The sequence below is a fragment of the Prunus persica genome, chromosome G2 (genome assembly GCF_000346465.2).
Source record: "Prunus persica cultivar Lovell chromosome G2, Prunus_persica_NCBIv2, whole genome shotgun sequence".
NCBI classification, from domain to species: domain Eukaryota; kingdom Viridiplantae; phylum Streptophyta; class Magnoliopsida; order Rosales; family Rosaceae; genus Prunus; species Prunus persica.
Window position 1 is genome coordinate 5,270,557 of NC_034010.1, and position 20,726 is coordinate 5,291,282.

At 37.9% G+C, this 20,726-nt stretch overlaps 2 protein-coding genes across 9 annotated transcripts in view; one reads left to right on the forward strand and one right to left on the reverse strand.

Annotated features, from left to right (window-relative positions):
- LOC18785505 (putative disease resistance RPP13-like protein 1) overlaps positions 1-20,726 on the forward strand; it is a 90,276-nt gene that overhangs the window by 16,548 nt on the left and 53,002 nt on the right. The gene's annotated exons all lie outside the window — the stretch shown is intronic.
- LOC109947240 lies at positions 260-910 on the reverse strand. The gene has a single exon (XM_020557157.1). It carries the CDS (start codon positions 908-910, stop codon positions 260-262), a length of 651 nt encoding a protein of 216 aa, XP_020412746.1.

Consider the following 20,726-nt stretch of genomic DNA (forward strand, 5'->3'; position numbering starts at 1 on the left):
CCACTATATAATATATATATATATATTATACATTTATATATAAAATGGTTTATGACAGCACAAACACCAGACAAAATAGATTAAAACCCAACATTTAAACAACATTTGTACAATGTAGCCAGCCAACCTAGAACTAAAGAGAAGCAAGTCCACAATGCATAAAAACCGTAAAAACATACTACAACTAATTATAAGGGTATGGATTCCCTGGCACAATATACACACGCATCACCTTGAACCAAAAAACACTCTCACGGTGTCATTTGCATCGATTGCAACAAGTCCAGAAGGCAGGACTTATCTTTGCTTCAGTAGGCCAGCCTTGAATAACAAAACACCATTCGTTGTTGTTACAAGCACTGCAATGATTGAACTTAATCTTCCCATAGTAAAACATGTCTACGATATGTTTTGCAACAGAGAAAACTCGGCTTAATCTTCGTCTCAAAGCATCCCTGGTTCCTTTCATATCAATGTTGTTACGTTGATTCAAAGAACACAAAAATTCTAATGCATCCTCTTTTGACTGACTAATTCCGGACATGCCAAGTAGTCCAACTAGATATGCCGCTTCTATATGGCCTGCCGTGGCTGCAATGTGCATCCCATACAACGCTTCCACATTACCCTGCATGAAAAACACTTCGAACGCTTCTCTAAATATCGACTCAGGGTTCTCGCAAGCCCTGCATTGTTGCAAGAAATACTGGACTGCAGGATTGGCATGGTACCAGCTAGGATGGTCTGGGTACTTTGCCATTAAAATGGTGTTCCACACCTGTGGAGTGTTTGCCAATGTATGGAACATTGGGCATACAGATGCCATACGGAAGAGATCTTCCGATGATTGGGTTGCCACGTATAACATCACTTTAAACCAAGCTAACTCCGGGATGAAGGCTTGGGGCATATCCAAATGGAGATGCTTCCTTCTCTTTCCTCCGAGTGTAGTGAAATGTTTCGAATTCATTGAAATGATTTTGGAATGGAACGATTTGAGGAGAGGAAGAGGGGAGAAATGAGAATATATGGGGTTTTGGTTTTGTTTTAGCCTTTGTTTGTAGTGTTTTGAAGGTGTTTCCACTTTGGGTTTTTCCAAGTTGACTCTTTTTAAATAAACTAAACCCAACACTCTAAAACTCAAGACAAGAGAAGGGAAAACGTCATCGAAATGCAAAGAGAGTCAGACAGTCAAAAAGTCAATTAATAACCTATTTGCATAGCCATTTTTAGGATTTTCCCGCCATCACATTCATTGATACAATTGTGATGAATTATTGACTAGTCACAGAAGGTCTCATCAGATACTTTTTCATTTTCCCACACCAAACTACCCCAAGTAATGTTATTAAAATGGAACCAATGATGATGGATTCTTATCCAACTAGTTGCCCTAATGAAATATAAATAAAATAATATATTTAAAGCAGTGTCCCCTCAATTTTCAGATTAATATTTGGTAGTGAAATATTATATTGCTTTTAGAGGTAAAAGGTGTCACAATTCTGACAGTACAGGTGTCCAGATTGAGACCAAACTACTCACACACAGAAAAGAAGGATATAGTTCGATTTGGGAAGAGATGAAAGATAGCTGAGTGAGAAGTTTAGGGTTATGAGTGAAAGGGGTATGACTGAGAACTATGAGTGAGAAGGTATGAGTCCGAAGAGGTTGCAGTGAGAAGATCTGAGTGAGAAGAGGTACAAATGAGAAGATTCAACATGTCTTCGTCTTCATCTCCCGCTCAAACAAATAGGTGTCAGTATTGTGGAGCTGCAATGGTACTTCGGGTTTCAAAATCAGATTAAAATCTAGGGAAGCCATTTTGGAAGTGCCTAACCTCCTATGTAAGTTTTCATTTCCAGAATATGTATGTGGGTGAAAAAAAACCTAGGTCTAACTCTGACAGAATTATTTTGCATATATGATGCCTGCAATTAGGGAGCCACCAGTTGCAATGGATTCGAATGGGTTGATGTAACTTCCGCTGAAGCAGAACAAGAAGATGACACGTATGATGCTACGGTGCTGAATATGCTGAAGTCCATTAAGGACTTGATATTAGTTTTATTACTTGTATCAATTGTCATATTATTTGTTCTTTTAATGACCAATTAAGTGCACAGTTTCAAGGATTGTAAAAGTTCTCCCCAAAAAGACATGTTGCACGCACCACTAATGAGTTTTCAAACCCATTTTGTAATTTTTGTTCTTGAAATAGGTGGATTGACATTGAGTTTAAATTATTGTTTGAAACAAAAGCATTTATTTATCTGAAACCCAACAAAAACTTTCCAAAACTGACTTTAAAAAAATAAAGTTATACGAAGACGATAAAATCACAATATAGGGCCAATACGATGCAATAATAAGACAATACATTTTTTTTAAAATTGCATAATTATTCAATGTATGTAGATTGTTTATATGCGTATACTTAAAGTTTATTGATTGTTTACTGCATGTATATCGCATGTTATTGGTCAGATATTGAATGTTTATTAAAGGTTTATTGATTGTTTACTGCATGTATTTCGCATGTTATTGCTCCGATATTGAATGTTTATTGAAGGTTTATTGATTGTTTACATGTTTATTGAAGGTTTATTGATTGATTACTGCATGTATTTCCCATGTTATTGAACTGATATTGAATGTTTATTGAAGGTTTATTGATTGTTTACATGTTTATTGAAGGTTTTTTGATTGTTAACTGCATGTATTTCGCATGTTATTGAACCGATATTGAATGTTTATTGAAGGTTTATTGATTGTTTACATGTTTATTGAAGGTTTATTAATTGTTTACTGCATGTATTTCGCATGTTATTGCTCCGATATGGAATGATTATTGAAGGTTTATTGATTGTTTACTGCATGTATATCGCATGTTATTGCTCAAATATTGCATGTTTATTGGAGGCAAAAGTACTACTCAAGTAAGATTTAAGGGGGGAAACGGTCCTTATTCTTTCTTTTAGTAGGAAAAACAACTGTCAAGTAGAATTTCCTATTCATGAATACGACTTCATTATGGATGGTGTAATTGAGGACTGATGTATATTGCATGTCTATTGCGTGTATATTGCTTGTCTGTTGTGTGTATATTGCTTGTCTGTTGCCTGTGTATTGTTGTTTATTTCCTTCGTAAGCAATAAACAATCAATACACACACAATAAACGGATGATATGCACGTAATATAGATGCAACAGACATGCAATATAGACGCACCAATATACATTACTTTTACGCTACTAAGCTGCCCAAAACCAATAAAATAAAGAAAATCAACGAATTTATTAACCGATTATAAAGGAGAGAGGGATTCAAACCCGAGGGGCGGTACGAAACCAATAGGGAGTTTTTATAGCATTGCACCTGGAGACATTTTTTCATGTGTTTCTATAAAGAGGGCATGGTTGAATAAAAATTGGAGGCGAGGGTATAGCCGCCTATTCCCCTTCAGAATGACCTGGTTAAGATGCAACCCATTGTGATTAAGTCAAGGCATATTAAACGGCTTAAAGATTGGGATATGATATTGGGAATGGTGGCTTGGATAAATCATGACATATCACTTTCCAATGATGTAATACAGTTAAAAAGCCATCAGTCCCCAGTCACATATGCATTCTTCAAATCCCAATTCACATATGCAGTCTTCAAATCCCAATTCAATGCTGTTTGGTTAAAGTTATGTAAATGTCGTGAAGGAGTTAGACTAATATTACACAGATGTTTGTTTCATTAAATCCAAAAAAACTTTACACTCTAGATGCACATTCTATGTATGGGAATGGCATGTGCCTAACTTCAAAAACGCATATGCTTATCCATTTAAATTGCCCATGTGCAATAGATTTATAGATCCATTTATTTTTCTCCTTCCCAAGCCTCTGCATCTCCATTTCAGATTCTTCATTTTTCTGTCTATGCTCTGCATCCAGCTACCATATACATTTAGCCCAATATGAGAATAAACATAGCTTAGTATCACACTAATCGAAATGAAAGCATGCATCCGCTATAATATTTGCCACTATTTTGGTTCTAATTGTTATTGTCCAATAACTTTAACCTAAAATTATGTACAAAACTACACTAAGATTGAGAAAGACGAAGAAGAATTGAGGAGCAGAGGTAGAATTAGAAAAGGACCCGTGGGTTTGTATTGTGTATTTACATGAGTTTCAAATTGGAGATTCCCAAAACCAATTTAATCATCATGTACCTAAACCAAGTTTAACCAATATCATGGCATGTAAGCATTTCCCCATAATATCTCTACAGCCAACTTCAACCGGAAAAAGGGCATGTTCTGCGAGGTGCAAGTAGCTAACGGAATCTCAGCGCTCAAAAGCTCAATGTACTTCAACACAAACATGCCACAATCGCCTCTGAAGCAAAACAAGAACTCGATCAATTCAAGTAATGACATTCAAATGTAATCGACAATTTAAAGTAATAAAATTGAATAAAAAGTTGTGCTCACTGATTAGACTGTTGTGGAACATCCACACGTTCTATTGGCCACCGATACCACCAATCTTGGCTGCAATTGTTTGCGTAAACACCTTCTTCATAAAAGTCGAAGGTGTTGAGAAGATTTGGAATCGTAATTGAAAGCAGGGCGAGTTCTTCCTTTAAGATCTCACCTAGAATAAGTGAAACCATTGAATCGTACACCTTGATTTCACACTTAACCAGATCAATCATTAGAGCCACCCAATGCTTATACTTCGTCAGCATACAAGGGGCATACACCTTGTACACGTTCTGCCAATCCATCCCACACGCGGGAACCTTGCCATTTACAACGTTCAGTAAACTGTTTCTAATTTTCCATCCAACCTGCTCTTTTTTTCTTTTATTATCCGCAAAGCAAGTATGGATGTGTTTTTGCGAAATAGAAAACAATTAAAGGTTAAACACATCCACAAAGCAAGTATGAATAATTTGTAATTATTAACTACACTTGGTCAAGGCCTATGACATACCATAAAAAATAAATCGGTCGTTGTCCAGTCCGATATTTCTACAGCCTCCAACTCTTGTTGTCGCTTCCAGATGAGATACAACCTCAAATCAATGTGCTGCACATGTTTTTCTTGTCAATCTCATAATCTATGTACATTAAAACAAATGCATAATCAATTAAACTTACATCTCCATTCAGCCAACCGTCAGCTTTGACGAGAGATGCGAAGAATTCAATCTCAGCTTCCACGTTACCAAATTGCATCACTAAACTGTGAATATAAAAAAGTTTTAGAACACAACAATTAAAAAATATATACACATATATACACTCATGCCTTCTATCTCAAAAAACAAGGGACTTACTTGGGTTATGGCACCATTCCCAACAAAGTTTCAGCAATTTCACCATATCATTATGCAGAATCGCCTTCATTGGGTCTAACATCCGAAGTCGGATTGTCTCTGGCACAGATTTTTTCACCAATTCACTAGCTTCAATGATCTTCCACATAGGAATAATCCTCTTCCTCTTCCTTAATTGGACCCATTGTTCTATAGCTTTACCTTCATCATTCAACCAAACGTGCAACTGAGATAACACAGCTATAGGTTGGTCCAAATTATTGTCCCCGAGAGTAAACTCAACCTTTGTCCCCTCCATGCTCTCGCCAATGTCATCGCCAAGCAACATAACTTCATCATCCTCTTCCTTACATTGGTTTTTTTGCACTTCCTTTTCCTCACTTCTTTGTCTTTTCACTTCCTTGTCCTCCCTTCTTTTTCTTTGCGGATCCTCTCTCTCATTGCTTTTTCTTTGCAGTTCCTCTCCCTCACTGCTTTTTCTTTTCACTTCCTCTCCCTCACTGTTCTTTCTTTGCGCTTCCTCTCCCTTGCTGCTTTTTGTTTTCACTTGCTCTCCCTTGCTTCTTTTCCTTTGAGCTTCCTCTGCCTCACTTGGTTTTCTTTGCACTTCACCCCCTTCAATTCCCTCCTCTTCCTTTTCCTCTCCCTCATTTCTATTACTTGGCCCTTCACCCCCTTCAATCCCCTCATCTTCCTTTTCCTCTCCCTCATGTCTGTTACTTGGCCCTTCATCCCATTGCATGCCATCCACTTCCTCATATCCCTTAACTAGATGTGACACGACACAACGATTTGTCTTCTCTTTCAGTAAAGCTAGGTCCTTCCTTACTTCCTGCTCAAACTAAGGACCTAAACAATGGTCCAAAAGTTTTTCCATCCGTATGACCTTTAACTTAAGGACGTCCTTTTCCCGTTTTACTTGAAACAACTCGGACCTCAACAAGCTTACCACCTTGTTCAACTCATCAAGGTCAGCACATGAAGAAGGAATTGACTCTGCCGAGACAACAGCAGGGTGATCCTGTGGCCAACTCCAATATGGTTGTCTCATTTCCTCTTCACTCGGACGTAGCGCCCGCAACTGAACTGACTGTTTCATAATACAGATAAGATTTATATTTAGTCATTCTACTTAATAATTTCATTGAATGTTATAAAAAGTTTCAAGGGCTGCAAACCAAACCTCTTTGCTATGGAAAAAATAATTGTTCAACTTTCTCATCTTGGGAACAGACGTAGTAGTTCTCCATCGCAAAATACACAGCTGTTGGATCAACAACCTTACAGTAATTCAGGTCCGCCATTCTAGGAATTAATTCATATACCCAAATCTACATAATTCACAGGACAAAAGTCATTATTTAAGTTTTAAAGTCCACAAAGCAAAATTGACATGACCATTATTACCATGTACCTGGAAAGCATACGTGAAACCTTTAAAACTCCAGCCACCCATTTGCACTTCACCATGCTTATCCTTCTTGCCCTTCTCATTTCTCCAGCTTGTTCTCGTTACCTTACTTTTCCCCTTCCCTCTCCCCTCTTCATTTTCAAAGCTTTTCATATACTTTGTTGGTGCAGAAAATAGACTGTCTTGGGTTTTGTCAAAGGACACCGAACCCCACGGATACCTGTTGAACGCATCCAAGTCCTCTATAATGTTCAAATGCTTGTCCCTTCCCAAAACCACTAACTCAGCAAAGTAAACAAGAGCTAGCTTGTAGATGTCATCTTCCTCTGTGCACCTCAGAAATGCTTCTTCTAAAGCATTACATGTAATTCCTTCGTCTATAAAATATCTTTTATGAAGTCTAATTTCATCACTTTCTCCACTGGAAACTTCAGGCACTTCCCAAAAATGAAGCCCGGTGATCAAACAAAAATCCTAACGAGTGAACTGAGCAACGTCGCACCCTATTAAGAAACTCAGTCCATCCAAGTCTTTCACACCCTGCCTCGCTACTGGACGCAACACAACACCATGCACAATCTGCCCGCTAAACTGAATCTTATCTATATTCAAAAGATGGCCAAAGCATGATGTCTTGAATTGTTCTAATTGTTCGACACTCAACTTCGCTCGAATTACAGCTAGGGATGAATTTGCATGTGAGTAGTTGTTCACCCGTCACGAATATGCCTCTGACTCTGGCCATACCAGCTCCTCGTTGGATCCCATTTCCTGAAATACAAGATGAAATAACGTAAACACATATACTACCACGTATTTGCATAATCATATTGGTATTTACACAACTGGTCAACCAAGCACATTACAAATTTTACAAAGTACCTGCGCATAGGGATTACTGACCACATGCTTTAACATCATCAAAGCAATATGACAAATTTTGTGCAAATACCTGTTACTGCAATGATTCTGTGAATTACAAGCAATAGCATGTGTTTTATTTATGGATCCAAACTCCAATCAATGGTTGATGCATGAGTGAGTGTGAGTGCAATCTAGGCAAGTTCTGCACTTCACACACGTGACAATTATTGTCATCTCATACACAACACAAAATAAATAAATAAATAAGAAAGATGGTGGAAGGAAGCAAAGTAAAGCATCTGCTCTGCTAAGCCATTGCCACATCCTTCTTTCTCTTCTAGCTTTTTCTTTAGTCAGCCACAATCGTCATAGATCAACCTTTATTTCAAATGCTTTGCACTTTTATTCATGAATTTCTTATTATCTGTTCTCATTTTTCACAGGCAAATTTAGTAACAAAGGAAATAATATTTATTTCAAAAAATATATATATTCTAGCGCCAGATAGATAATCTGCACTCTGCATTGCTTTAAATGTGGAAGGTTTTGAGGGCCTCCTCCAATTCAACACCATTATCTTATTCATATCATTATTGACATGTTATTGACTTGATTTTCATTCGTTTTTTAACATATACCCAAGCAAAAATTAATATGCAAGTGAAGCACAAAGAAGAGATGTCAAATCCAACAACATTCAGGGTATAAATTGGGTAAAACCATTACTCTAACCCTAAACTCAAATTCCATAAATTACTCACCAAATGCTGGTTATTGAACAATCGCAAGGTGTCTATGCGGGGTCTTTATGCGGCTTTGCTCCACAATTGGAACCTATCACTTCCAACGAATACGGTTTCTCTCCTTCCCCTTCCACTGCTTCGCCCCATCATTGTTTCGGAATCCACCCCTTTGCCCCTTCCACTCAAAATAAATACTTTTTCACGGTTTGGAGAACGGAGTTGTGTTCAACCGTTGCCTTCAGCCGTCGTTAACCATTGCCTTCAACGGTTTCTCAGAGCTATGGGTTTTAGAGCAATGGGTTTTTTTTGTTCAAACTTCAAACTTGCCATTTTTTTTTTGGGGGACCAACTTCAGTGCTGGATATTAAATTCGGGTTTGGGTTCCTCACCTACCCAATTGTAAAACTTTATCTCAATTCTCCCTAGCCATTGGATTGATCTGATGGCCAAAAAGTGAACCTCTTATAACTTACCCCTCATAACTTGCCACTCATTATAGTCTGAGCACTGTTGGGGATGATTTGGTCATTTGGTGTCCAGCACTGGTTGACCCATATCTTCCTGTTTTTTTTCACCACTTGCCACCTTGTATTAATGAGGATAAAAACAAGATAAGTACAATGCCAGGCTCAGTGTTCGTTTCAACCCAGATTACTCTCGTTACAAATTTGGTTCAAAATAGGCCAACCAAGCAGAATTCAAGTCTCTCATAAAATGAAAACCTCAACAAACTTTCAGAGAGGCCTTGATGTCTAAGAATCATCAGAACAAGTCGTATGTGATCCACAATTAAGCAGAACAGAGCTGAAGTACAATTTTGGGACAAAAAACATCAATCCAACCACTTCCAATCCAATCCAGACTGAAGAAATTCCAGTCCAGCCCGTCCAACAAGCCACTCCATGACTAAAATAGATTGAAGCTTTGCCAATCTCAACATTGGTATTAATTTCCAGCTGAACCTCATCAGTTGAAGGTGCTGACATTCGAATCTAGTACAGAAGCATCCAGTCCAGCCTAAATCACAGGCGACGAACAAGCAAAAATCGAGACCCAATGTTCTGTTGTCTTTTCAGACGTGGCAGTCTTCTTTTGTTGTAAATTATGCAATAGGCAGTTCTTTTTTGAAACAATTTGATTTATGTTTCAATACTCATTTTGGCCAGAACTACTAGTTTTATTGTGAAAAATTTGTGAAGTCCTCACCAGTCTGGGGCAAGAAAAGAACTTACTTGGGAGATATTCTCTCCCAAATGCACAATCACTTGTTTAAAGTCAATAACTTGGGGCGAAAGTTATCTATTTTTCATAAGTTTGTTAGGGTCTTGACTGCTAATAGTGGCACTCTCGCATACGAAAGAAAGTTGACTTGTCGACCACAATGATTTTCAGGCCAATGGGGAATTTTATGCTACCATCAAAGGAGCTAAATCAAAACGGGTGAATAGGGTTATAACAAAAGTCCAAAAGTTTTAGGCAGTAATAATTTCACTCGACGACTCCAAGTAAATAAACATCAACTCAAAGTTCTGAATAGCCTTCAAAACTGAACAAGAAGATCCAAAACCCACAAATTACACTTGGTCCGAATCATTTGCAAAGACTTGAAACATGGCTTTGGTTGGGGAGGCTTTTCTCTCTGCTTCCGCGCAGTTTCTATGCGACAAGATTGGTTCCGGCTAGTTCACCGTACTCGTTCTGGGGAAAAAAGTGGACGAGTCAGTTGTGAAGAAACTAAGCATAACCCTCATTTTACCATTATTTCCTTGTTCAGTTTTTATATATTGTTATGAACGTGTTCTTCCTTGTTATCACATTATTATGGTTCCACTTAAGCGAATTAGAAGAGACTTGGGAGTCAGGACATTAAAATTAGAGTGATACACACACGATTGATCGTAACATTTCTATGAAAATTGTTGAGCGTGAACAAGCAGCATTTGTCCTTTCTTAATTCCAAAGCTGAGTTCTTGAGGGAGCCAGCTTTGCATTTGTCCTTTCCATTGAAGGAGCAGGCCTTTCAAAATTTGCTTCGAAACTATTTAATTGGAAATCTGCCGTACAATGAACGAAGGAATTATGGTTCATGCAATATGGCCAATATATGGTCAGAAAATAGTCTTGCCTTGAATTGTAGCCTTTGTTTCTTGAAAATATGTTGGTCCTTCCTATTTATATCATTCCCCATTGGGGACTACCTAAGCTTTACCCAATTCGACATTTCAAGGTAGCTGCTGAAAAAGCAAGCCCTTCTTTCATGTCTTAAGTTTTAGGGATTAACTGTCCAGGATTGAATTCATTTTCAGAACAAATGAACTTCCTTTTCAGAACAAATGAACTTCCTTTTGCTTCAAAAAGAAAGTTTTAGCTGCATTCTTGGGACAATCCTCCATGGGGGAGAGCAGATATAGGAGGAGATTAATGTCTGGAAAAATTATACAGTGGTACTGTAATACCACACGACACTTGCCATGTCTCAAGACACGTAGTATTACATCTATTAAACTGAAAATAGTACGTAGTATTATATCTCCAAATCATTTTTAAAGAATCGAAAAATGGCTTTGGTTGGAGAGGCTTTTCTCTCCGCTTCCGTGAAGGTGCTGTGCGACAAGATTGATTCTCATTATTGTGCGCAACACTCTAAAACCTTATCGTTGATGGACTATGCAATTATCATACATAAGTCACGCAAAGATAAAATACACACAAGACCAAACAGTAAACACACACATAAAGAATAAAAGAATTTATAGAAGTTCATCATTGTGCCCACATCCTCTTAGTGACCCCAAGAAATTCACTAATACGAAAGAACCCCTTTGGCTCTCTTTTCTCTCACCTTTGGCTCAAACCCAATTTGATTCCTTAGCTTTCTCACGTTACAATAGCCTAACGCTAAAGTGCCTATTTATATGTCATAGGGCTTTAGTACAATTATACAAGGAATAGGAAACTTAAAGGACCCCAAAACTAAGAGAAAATTTGTCCTGATTCGCCAGGGATACGCACTGGATTTGTGTGTCCCGTTTTGAAGACCTCCACCTCAATCTTCAGCATGTAACAAGATTGAGCAAGCTTAAACAGTGTCTGAACTTCTCAGTTGTGACTGGCATGGTCAAGCAATCTGAAGTGTTCTCATCCATATGAACCTTCTCTTTTGCAATGTCCCTATCATTCCCCCAATATTTTATCCGGTGATACCATACATCAATATGCTTAGACCTTCTGTGAAACACTTGATTCTTGACTATATGTATGGCACTTTGACTATTACTTTGTATCACCACCAAGTCTTGAGCTATCCCAAACTCTTTAGCCAATTTTGTCAACCATAACGCTTCCTTAGAAGCCTCCATTAGGGCCATATACTCTGCTTCGGTAGTAGACAAAGCAATGACAGAGTGTAGCACTGCTCTTCAACTATTCAGTTCTCCACCACAAGTAAAACAGTGGATATCAATACATAATCAATCTAAAAATGTACCAAATTATTTTTTTGCTATATTTTTGGTTTCATGTATGCTCTCATGAGTTATCATATACAAAAGATAAATATTAGAAGCAATTCCCTTTTGGTTATACACTACTTTGATAAATATTAAAAGATGATACTATTCATAAAATAAACAAAAAAGTATATAAACTCTATGATAATAGTCTTATGAAACAAGTCATTAAGCATCTGTTGAGCTCTATGAATTGAATAACCAGTTGTGTCTCAACATATTATAGAATATTCGTCGAATGTTACATATATTCAATGTTTCCATACATTTCAAAAATTTTGACAAGCAAACGCTCATTGAAGTTCAATATGAAATCTTCTGAGGTTGTCTATGCTATGGGATGAGCTGCTCATGTTACCATTATTTCCATGTTCTGTTTTTATAGATTGTTATGACCCTTCCCTTCCTTGTTACCATGAAATCTTCCTTGTTATGCCTTCACTTAAGCAAATTAGAAGACACTTTGGAGTTGGGATATTAAAAGTAGAATGCTACATGCACATCATAACATCTCTCTTAAAAAAATTTAGCGTTAACAAGTAAATAAACATGCACTCTGTTATAAATGTAGAGAAGAATTGGAATGGAGAGAAGTATAGAAACTGAATTTCTCTTCTATTGATGTGTGTTTCCAATCTCATCTGTGTGTATAATACAAGTAGAGGGAGAAGCCTATTTATAGGCAAGTAGAGGTGTAGAGGTGGGCTCCACCATATATTTTACAACACTCCCCCTTGGAGACCACAAATGATACAGAATATGTCTCGTTAAAAACCTTGCCAGTAAAAACCCAGTGGGACAAAAACTGGTCAAAAGGAAAAAGAGTACATAATCATGTGTAACATAAAATTCAATGTATATTGATGCGCGTGCGACACTGCCTCGTTAAAACTTTGCCATGAAAAATCCAGTGGGATAAAAACCTGGACGAAGGAAAAAGAGTACAGTGTTTGAAGATCTTTATTGATAGCACGCTCCCCCTGATAGTTGGCAAAATATCTTTAAGTCATACTGTTGATCACCTTTCTGAATATCGTAGTTGACACTGCTTCTGTGAGTCAATCTTGAGCGACACTGCCTCGTTAAAACCTTACCAGGAAAAACCCAGTGGGATAAAAACCTGGATGAAGGAAAAAGAGTACAGTGTATGGAGGTCTTTATTAAAACCACGCTCCCTGTTGTGAATATCTCCCCCTGAAAAATTTCATGACTAGCTTTTCCAGTATGCGACCATAAAAATTTTCATAGTATACCCTAAACCCTTGAGCGACACTGCCTCGTTAAAACCTTACCAGGAAAAACCCAATGGGATAAAAACCTGGATGAAGGAAAAAGAGTACAGTGTGGAGCTGAGCTCTATCTGGTCTAGTATACTTCCGGAAAAACATTTAAGGACCAACGGATAAGACTCTCTGGGTATAAGCAAGAATCTCGTTGGCATAATGCTCGATCCTTAAGTCGAGACAAATATTTCATGAATTCTGCAGAAGCTTTAATGTGTTGCAATCACATTATAATCAATGTACTCACTGAGGTAATTGATGCACAGTAATATTGAGTACAAATTTTGTGCTTCAAGTACATGTCCTTTAGGGACTTGCTGTATGCAATGTCAATCCTCTCAACGGATTTTGTTTAAAAGGGGATTAAACTTTATGACACATTATATAGCTTTAACCCAGCTATTTATACATCTTTTAGGGAATCGCTTCTGGCGATATGCTCTGTGCATTTAATAACCCTTAAAGATAATATGTTGGTCTCCGTAATTGTGCAGTAAAGGGGGGGGGGGCACAATTGAATCTGTAAATATGGAAAAGACCCAACATTCATTGTTTCTGCCAGAAACATTGTGTCATACAAAGTAGGTATGTTCCCTTTTATTCCGAACACCCAAGTATAAATTTCAATATTAACATCTTTTGGGGTTCGTACTGTGGGTTTGTTCTTTCACGTTCATTCTCATCTATAATGGAATTACCTCTTTCCATTTTGGCCAATGATATTGTCGACATTTAATAATTGAACGTGGTTCCAATCAACACAGCCCATTGATGATTTGAGTAGCTACTCCAAAATTAAAAATTGTCATTCATCAATTCATGATCCCACCATTCTCATGTGCATGCGCATGCATCAATTATAAGCATTTCTTTGCTTTTGGGTACCCAAGCCACTGTAGGGGGGCTTTTATTATGTGAGAATGTGGATTATAACCTCCAATGGAGCGTTATTCTATAGTAGGGCGTGGATAATCTCCATTTAGGGAGTTGGAACATTTAGAACCCATATATCTGTCATGCTGCAGGCATGCCACAGATTAAGACATACATGTCAATTAATTTATGGGACCTTAACCCATATTATGGGACTTTAACCCATGTAATTTGCTACGCATTCGGCGTGCACAATCTCAATATTGACATGTCAAAGGATTGTCCATTCGGGACTTCAATCCACGTCATTTGCTACGCAACAGGCGTGCATCATATTGATCACTGCTATACCCATATTCTGTTCTTATGGGACTTGAATCTGTGTAGTGTATTATTAATGTATCCAATTTACAAGCTGTAAAATTTGCGTTAATAATTCATGGATACATACAAGCCATTCTTTTGGAACGGACTTATCTCCCCATTTGGTTACCTTTCAAGATAAAACATCAAATATGTATATAAGCAGAAAATAACACAAGTATTGCTTACATCCTTAGGTGGGAGAAACTTTTCTCAAGTATCATTCAAGCTCGTATCGGCCCAGTAAACGTAGTGCTTGATGATCTAGTTATATCCTGCAAAAGCAAAAGTCACAATTCTTCTCTCTGTCAAAAACAAATAACCCTCAGAGTTAGGATCACTGCATGGATTCTTTCTTCGGATGTTCATTCTAAAGAAATAAAATCCCTTGTGAACAGAGAGTTATAAAAAGAAAGAAAAGATACAAAAATTGTGATATTGATTGCAAGGTAAGGTAAGCAATCAGGGAAGGAAGCTGGTGGAAGCAAACAATAAGCTCTCATCTCTCCTAGTTTAGAAGAACTTCCGGAGATTAGAGCATAAGGTCGCCTTCATAGTTCCCTGATGTGGGGGAAATGTGATCAGGGATAGTCTCGCTTCCTGAATGGATGATCAGAGATAGTCTTGCTTCTCGGGCATATTGAGTGCTCACTGATAAGAAAAATAAGTAGATATCCCATCACTAGGTATGGAGAAAACTGGATGTCTTCTGCAAAGAAAATTTCGTTAGTAACACATTTATACACAAATACAATGAATAGGTAGAACCGGTGAATTTCAAATTAACCATAGGAAAATTGCGAGATTCTCGGGATGCTTTTGAAAAAGTAGCTCCGTGAAATCCGTAAAGCAAGATCGGCTTTGAAAATAATACTTGAAAACGCCGAAAGTGCCGACAGGCATTATTAGAGGCCACGTGAAGTTTTGGACTCTAGGAAAGAAAAAGATAATATGGGGATTCGAGAAGATATTGGGGTCCTGAAAAACAGTAGCCATATTTCCTCCTATAGATATGGCCTTTGCAACAATTGCGTTTCAACTTAACTTCCTTCATTTTGTGAAACTTTAGTTTTCCTAAGGCTTTCTTCGAAACCTTCTTAAAAATGGCTTCCTCTTCTTCCTGCCCAAATTATCTCAATTTAAATGATGCTCCCACAACAACCAGTGATGCCAAAGTTTGGCGTCCATCCTTTGTATCCCAAAATCGTCATCTCACAGTTAATGATTCTGTGATGATGAATGATGCTACTGCTGTCATAGTAGCTAGGAATTTCATTACTACAATGGATGAAATGCTGTTAACAGGGAGATCTGAGGAAGAGGCTATTGATGACTCAATGACTTTTAGCATTCAGAGTGCTGCTTCTGTTTCTAACATGGCTGATCGTTTGCGTGCCAGAGCAAACGAGGTTGAGAGGTTAACAACTGAAAATTCGTCTCTCCAAAGAATGCTTCATGAGTCTCAACAGGAGGTTGAGAAACTTAAAGGAGAGAATAATTCCTTGTTGAAACTGGTGAGTTCGTACTCTGTTGATACACTGAGAAGGCTAGACATGCGCAGGTCTCCAATGAAAAGGATTTTGGGAGACCACGAGAAGCTCATGGCTAAGCTTAAGAGGCGCCGTCCTCTTCCTTCAGATGCTTCCAGAACATAATGTAATTTTATAGATTTTACAGGGCCTGCACCTTCATTGCAGGTGGAAAAATCTATCTGTTATATGCTCCTTTCCTATTATAATAATTGCGCACATTCTTAAACTTACACCTGTGGTTTTTACGTCTTTTCAAAATGACGGTTTGGAACCTTGTGCCTTATAGGTTCAAATAACCACATCAAATCTCTCAAATTACATATTTCCATGCATGTGAGCCCGGAACTTTTGGCTTGGGCTAAACACAAAACTCAGAACTTATTTGCCCTTTTTTAAATGGACATGAAATATGAAGTGAATAAAAGCCACGATAATATCGCAATATAGTAGTGAAGAGCATTAACTACTATATACCCACAACTTCAAGTTCAGGATCTCTCATATATTTTGATCCATGGGCTTCCGCCCCAGATATAACAAAATATGTGGGGAGCCTCAATTCATCATTCTCTTATGCCAAAGAAATATGTGGCGTATCACAATTTGCAATAATACCTCAAGGGTTGTCCATTTAATTGTTGGAACTTCAGGTTCTCAACACTGTTAGATTTTGAACCTCAAGCCAAAATCAAATATTCTCATGGTATGGACATTTTTACAATTTTCTGTACATATTTCTGGACTTCAAGCCCTTACATAATTATCCATATTTTGAGGAACTTCTGGCATCTCATTTAAGTGCTCATCCATGAGTTTAAGGAACTACAGGTTCCTTTTTTAATATAGTGACGGTTTACCAAAAATGGTTAATATTTATGCATACGTCACTATTCATGTGAATAGTACTATTCATCAAGTCATGAATACGTATCTATTCATCTGCCAGTACAGTTATCATCCATGTGTACGGCACCATGAACCAATACGGTACTGTTACATTATTAAGGAACTCTAGGTCCTTATTTACATGTCAGGGATCAAGGACCCTTAAGTCCGATCACATGTTTACAAATACAGTACCGGAGAGACTGCCAGCTCTCATATTAATATCATCATCAAGGATCTTCAAGTCCTGATGTAATTGTATGATGAGGATCAAGGAACTTCTGGTCCTGATCTGCTTACTGTAAAAACTCATCATACAGCACATTTAATCCATAAAATAAATTGCTGGTAAATAAATTATTGGATGGACGATAAACCCACACCATACTTTAAATAAAAGGAAATATAAAGTATGAGGGTTAATTTCACATCATACTTTTAATAAAAGTAAATGTGCAGTAAAGTAAATTCATAAAGTATGAGGGTCGATTCCACATCACACTTTAAGTAAGAGTAAATGTGCTTGTATGGGCACTAATTCTGCTCCATACTTTTAAATAAAAGTAAAGGCGTGGACGATAAAACCGCACCACCCTTTTAAATAGATACTGTTGTATGGGTAATAAACCTACACCATACAGTAAATAATGTACAGTAAAGTAATTTCATAAAGTAAATTTCATAAAGTATGAAGGTCGATTCCACGTCATACTTTAAGTAAAAGTAAATTTGCGGTAAAGTAAAGGCAATTATTTGTGGGTTCATATCAACACCACAATCAAATAGTATGATATTATATTAAATCATTTTATAAAGTAGAAGTCATATTTACCCCGACCGAAGTGCACGTTAAGATTCCAAAACCAAGAGACCAAGTTGGTGGAGCTCATTTTTAGATAATTATTCAGCACTAGAGGAGAGGACACTTTTGTCAACCCAACTTCCAAGTCATGCTTTACAACTGGTTCACACTTCCAAGTCAAGCAATTGCCGCCCAATCTTTTAGACAATTATATGTTGCCACTCGGACAAGATAAGGTCAAAAGGTTTGGGTCCCCATTCACACTTGGAACATCGAGAATCAGAAGATGCTTTCGCTTTTGCTCACTGTGAGCTCGTGAAAGCGTTTGTCTGCTCCATGATTGATGAACATGAACCTGAAGAGCAACTTGAGATTGATTGAAGGCTCCTCTTTTTCTTTATCGGTGTGTGGACTCACTTTCCAGATGATGAAGGGGGGATGCACATGGTTAGCGCAATAATTGCGTACACTTCCTTTCCAGATGATTGCCCATACCCTGAATAAACATACCCAATGAGATCGACGAGCAAGTGGATGCTCAATTCACGTAGCACCAAGTACTCGAACTGCACGTAGCATGTCTTCCCCAAGTGCAGTGCCTAACTCTCCTCGTTCGTCGGATAACCAAAGCTCGAGGGTTGCACGGAGAGCTCTCTGCTTCTCAGCGACCTCTTGACGGCGTCGCTCATGACTCAGACGATTCGCTTCAGGTCCTCCGAGCTGCCGACGAAGTCTCTCGGCAGTAGCTGCAACAGCCGCGAGTATTGGCTCGTCGGCCTAGCGATTTCGAACTGGGCGGCGAAGTCGAGGTCCACGAAGTACCGGCTCTGCCACATGGGGGAGCTCGATTGGGCGCAAACCACGTCGATGAACTCGTAGCTGTGGTGTTGCTGGAGGAGTTCCGTCGCTTTCGCGTCGGAGACCGAGTCGACTTGGTTCGAGTCAGTCTTGTTGTCCAGAAACCGAGTCTCGGACGAGTCGTCCTGGAATGCTTGCTTCCGCTGCTGACGTCGTAGATGCTGAGCTCGGAGCTGTAGCCGCCGACGAGGCGTGCCCTGACCTTGTCGTCGAGAGGGTAAGTGACTGTTTCTGCTTCCACACAAACACGTAGTCGGAGCACCAAGTGAAAGGTGGACTACTTCTGGATGTTGTAGTCGGCAAGGGTGCGACCATCCTCAAGCTGCTTGCCAGCAAAGATGAGCCTCTGCTGGCGCTGGTGGACTTGGGGCCGATCAGAATCTTTTTTTTTTCTTTTTTTTTTCAGGGTTCTGGGCTTTTTCTTTTTCTGTGGGATTTATTTTGAAGCAGTGGAGCAGCAGAGATGGATGGAAGATCTGGGTTTCATCAGAGAATTCAGCTGGTATTTTTGAAAGCGAATTCGTGTTGATAACGTGTTATAAATGTAGAGAAGAATTGGAATGGAGAGAAGTATAGAAACTGAATTTCTCTTCTATTGATGTGTGTTTCCAATCTCATCTGTGTGTATAATACAAGTAGAGGGAGAAGCCTATTTATAGGCAAGTAGAGGTGTAGAGGTGGGCTCCACCATATATTTTACAACACACTCACATTTTATTTGCACTTAAAAATTAAAATTGTTGTGCATGGAACTAAATTGACACTGAAATATTTTATACCTTCTCTTTCTTATTTCCATGAGCGAATGTATGTTTTGCTTGCTAACGCTCAACAATTTTAAGACAAATGCTATATGATTATACCTCAGTTTCAATTTGTAAAAATATCACCTGAACTTATACTTCAGTTTCAATTTGTCACCTTAAAAAAAAATTTAAGAGAAATGTCACTTTAATTTTTCAAAATTCTTGATTGGTCATCTGACTTTAACACCATTCAATTTTCCATATATTTCAAGGGTATTTTAGTCTTTCTATTTTCTAGAGTATTTTAAACATGAAAAATTCATTATAACAAAAATTGTATATCTTTTAAACAATTAAAATTGACAAAAATAAATAGATCGCCTTCCCCATCCTACATGTGTCACCGGTGACTCCAACCAACCTTCCCCACCTTGAAATCCATTTCCCCTTCCTCCTTCTCTCTACTATGGCACACCTACCTTGAAATCCATTTCTTCAATATTATGCTGGAATTTTAATTAATTAGATTATTAAGCAATTAATTGAAATTTCTAATTAATTGAAATTCTTGCAGAATGCTCTGCTTGAGTTTGTGAGGGTGGTGAAAGCGAAGCAGCAAGTGGTTGCTGGCATTCTGCACCATCTGACGATCGAGACCATCGATGCCAGAAAGAAGAACCTTTATGAAGCCAAAGTCTGGGTGAAGCCATGTGTGGGCTTTAAGGAAGTGCAGGAGTTCAAGCACGCTGGTGAGTGCGAGGAAACGCTGTCGTTTACCCCTTAATGAAATTGAATCATTTTTATTAAATTTAGTTTAGGGACTGGAATAATGATTGGCTAAATGAACATTTATGATACAATAAAAAAAGAGTTTTTTTATTTAACTTCCGAACTTTTCTTTGTTCACCTCATATTCTAAGTTCACCCCAACTTTTAATTCAAATTTTCACAATTTCTAAAAAGCCCCACTTTATTCCCAAACTACCCCTAAATACACACACAGAAGAAAAAATAAAAAAAAAAAACTCATCAATCCTCACACCCCACACCCCCACTATCTTGCCATCACCACTCTAAGTTCACCTCATCCTCACATTACTTAATGAGATAAAAACAATGTTGTCAAATGTGTAGCAGAATTATTTTATTATTATTTTAAAAATGAATTTTTTTTAGAATGAACTAGGAAAAACGATGGATAAATACCCTACTGGAGATGGTATTAGTAGGCACATGAACAAAAAGCAACCAGAGCATCTTGCTACTTCAAAAAATCAAAATTATATGTCAATTTGATCCACCTTACAAATTAATATTTCTATTGTATGATTCGATATTTATACAATAGAATTTCATATTCCAATCCCATGTTTCAAAATGGGAAAAGAGGGTGGTGGTTATACTTTACTAGTTTTTTTTTTAAATTCCAAACAACAAAGGGTCATAAATCTTTGGATAAAACAAACTTCTCTACAATAATCTTTGATAAAATAAAGGTGTAGAGGAGTTTGTG